Consider the following 3,401-nt stretch of genomic DNA (forward strand, 5'->3'; position numbering starts at 1 on the left):
GAACCCCCCTGGGGGTTCACCATACAAACATTTCAAAAAATCGCCGGTTTTGCACTTTACATGAAAAAATCAGCGAAATGCCTATGTTTTTTCTTTTTGGAGTTTATTTTTCTCTTTAGAAATTTATTTAGTCAGAACATATGTAAATGAAAAAATGAATTTAACTTAGTAATAGAAAAGAAATTAAAAAAAATTATTAGAAATTAGCGTTTTTACAACCCTTTTAAAACCAAGGCATCACTGTGATGCATTTGCATGTCGTAAACATAGTTGTGTGGGTTTTTTATTCAACCGTTTTAAAAAATGAAGGTATCACTGTGACACAATTGCAAATCGGAAAATTGCTTGTGTGCGTTTTTTAAGACACAGCTGCATGTCGTAAACTTACTTGTGTAGTTTTTTTATAGCACCTACTTAAGAAATGAAGGTTGTTTTTACAACCCTTTTTGTGGGTATTTTAAGGCACCTTCTTAAGAAATGCGCGTTTTTTGCAACCATTTTAACAATTAAGGTATCACTGGAATGCACCGCAACCCTTTTAAACAATGAAGGTATCACTGTGACACAATTGCAGATCGTAAAATTGCTTGTGTTGTTTTTTTTAAGCCACCACAAGACACAGCAGGTAGAATTGAAATTACCATTTCATTCTTATTACCTCGTCTCGTAGACCATATATAACGCAACAGTTTTTGTGAATGCATTAAGTCGTTGTGAAGAACTCAAAGTGTGAAGTGCTAATTTCAGATAAAAAAATATTTCAAAAAAAATAATAAGTGAAGTGACCATTCCAAATCAAAAAGTTTACAATGAATCCACCATCCTCTACACCGCAAGATGAAGCAACTACATCAACAACTATCGAAAACCCAATGAGTCATATACCCAAGCATGATGTTACTGTTTTTGGTGTGTCTACTGATTTAACTGATCTTAATTTACCAACCCATCTGGATATCTTGAGATATTATTTTTACTTAAGCGAACGTGCTAAAACAGAACAAAAAAAGTTTTCCCATAAATCATTCACTATTCAAGTACAAGATAAGTTGATTGGAATTTGGGAAAAACTTGGTATGGAAATAATGCTGAAAAAAAGTGTATTTAATAAATTGAATAAATTGCTTGACAAGTATCAAGAGCAAATCAAGAGAAGAAACACCACCCAACAATTTACAGAGTATGTAAAATCTCTGGAAACAATTTTTTACATTGGAACATGTAAATGCGATTTGAAGGCAGCTCCATGTGCATGCGGCTGGGTTCCCGAACGCCTCAAAGAGTTCATGCACGATCAACATAATCAGAGAAGACTAACAATGGATGCATTTGTGATGGAAACTGAAGAGCAAGGAGCAACGTCTATGTCATCAATGCCAACATACCAAGATCCCGATGATTCAACATACGCACCGCCACCGGTTCAAGAAGATATGGATAGAAGCACAAGTTCACAATACACAGAGAGATACGATTGTTTTAACTTTGCCTTGGTATGTGACAGATTTGGTGTGCCTGACAGAGTAGCATCAGCATTGGGAACCGCTCTTTTGCAAGATTTTAAAATTAAAGATAAGCATGGGAAACCTCTCATCATGGATAAATCGAAAGTTCGCAGAGAAAAAGAGAAATGCAGACAAGAAGTGCTTCGCAAACGGTTAGATGATACCAATTTGTTAGCGTTTTCATTCGATGGCAGAAAAGATGATACTTTAACGATAGATAAAATTGATGAGAAGTATCATACTAGGATGGTAAAAGAACCTCATCTTGTTATTTTGAGAGAACCCAATTCTGAATTGATTGGTTACGTAAGACTGGAACATGAAACCGCTGAATACAAAACAACCAAATTAAATGGTTTTTTCAACGATAAAAATATATCACTGGATGCATTAATTGGAATATGCACTGACGGTGAGCCAACAAACACTGGCCCACACGGTGGAATTATACGACGATTCGAATTGCTGTTAAAAAGACCATTGCATTGGTTCGTTTGCCTTCTACACTTCAACGAACTTCCGTTTCGGCATTTGTTTGAAGCTTTGGATAAATCAACCAGCACTGGACCAAGATCGGCAACCGGAAAACTGAGCCGTCAAATCGAAACTTGTGAAACTCTTCCGGTAAGTTATTGCTATCACTCATTTATTATAATTGTCAACCATTTTTAATTATTTTATTATTATATATTTTCAGGTGGTGGACGGCTTCCAGAAAATTGAGTTGCAAAATATGCCCCCTGCTCCAGAAAAAATTGAATTTTCCACCGATTCGAAGTACTTATACGACATGGCCCATGCAATTTCTAGCGGCGTGGTTCCGGTGGATCTGGCTAACATCAAACCAGGGAAAATTGTACATTCTCGGTGGCTCACCAAGGCCGCTAGATTATTGCGATTATATGTGACAACGGAAAATCCAGATGCAAATTTAAGAATTCTGGTTGAATTTATAATTAAATGTTATGTGCCAATGTACTTCAATATCAAGTATTACAGCTCTGTCGTGTACGGCAGTGCATTATTTTTCAAGTTCATTGGTTGGTCACGATTTCTAGAACCTCGTTTACGCAAAATTGTCAATCAAGTAATTAAAGATAATTCATATTATGCGCATTCGGAAAATATCTTGTTATCAATGTTGTTTGATGATAGCAAAGAAAAGCGCGACTGTGCCATCAAGAAAATTCTACGCTATCGAACCGATGTTGACGAGCCAATGGAACTTAGAGTTTATAAAAAACCAGATATAAACTTTAATTGCACAAGTTATACGGAAATGATCAATTTGAATGATATAAATATCGTATTTGAACCACCATTCACGCGAAGCATTCCGTACGATACATTGAAAGAATATTTAAATCAAGATGATCCACCGTTTAATGATCCAAAAATTCCATCACACATACAAGGAACGGAACGACATGTTCAATTGCTAGCTAGCGTTTCCAAACGGGTTATACCGGAAAATGTAGAGGCTGTTATGGCGACGACATTAGAGAGCCGTGCGAAATTGCCCAGACTTGAAAGTAAAAAAGACTTCAAACAATAATTTTTTTTAGTTTCTTTTCTATAACTCACTTAAATTAATTTTTTCATTTACATATGTTCTGACTAAATAAATTTCTTAAGAGAAAAAATAGATATTATTATAAATAAATAATAAATATTATTATAAATAAATAAATAAAAATAAAGAAAAAACATAGCCATTTAGCTGATTTTTTCATGTAAAGCCAAAAATGGTGATTTTCAGAAATGATTGTATGGGGAACCCCCCAGGGGAGTTCCAGGGGGTGTGCCACTGGCATGGGTGGATCGGCCGTCCAAAGTTAGTGGGGGTCGGTCATACATTTGGACTCGATTGGAGCACTCTAAATGGGTCAAAGTGGG

At 35.7% G+C, this 3,401-nt stretch overlaps 1 protein-coding gene across 1 annotated transcript; it reads left to right on the top strand.

Moving 5' to 3' along the window:
* The first annotated feature begins 364 nt into the window (after positions 1-364).
* LOC108362457 (uncharacterized) lies at positions 365-3,105 on the top strand. Its single transcript, XM_017615437.1, has 2 exons — positions 365-2,129; positions 2,203-3,105. The coding sequence occupies exons 1-2, from the start codon at positions 810-812 to the stop codon at positions 3,058-3,060; spliced, it is 2,178 nt and encodes a 725-aa protein (XP_017470926.1). The 5' UTR covers positions 365-809; the 3' UTR covers positions 3,061-3,105.
* The last annotated feature ends 296 nt before the right edge of the window (positions 3,106-3,401 follow it).

This window comes from Rhagoletis zephyria, unplaced genomic scaffold (assembly GCF_001687245.7).
Source record: "Rhagoletis zephyria isolate East Lansing unplaced genomic scaffold, Rhagoletis_zephyria_1.1 Rzeph_scaffold_01017, whole genome shotgun sequence".
Lineage (NCBI taxonomy): Eukaryota > Metazoa > Arthropoda > Insecta > Diptera > Tephritidae > Rhagoletis > Rhagoletis zephyria.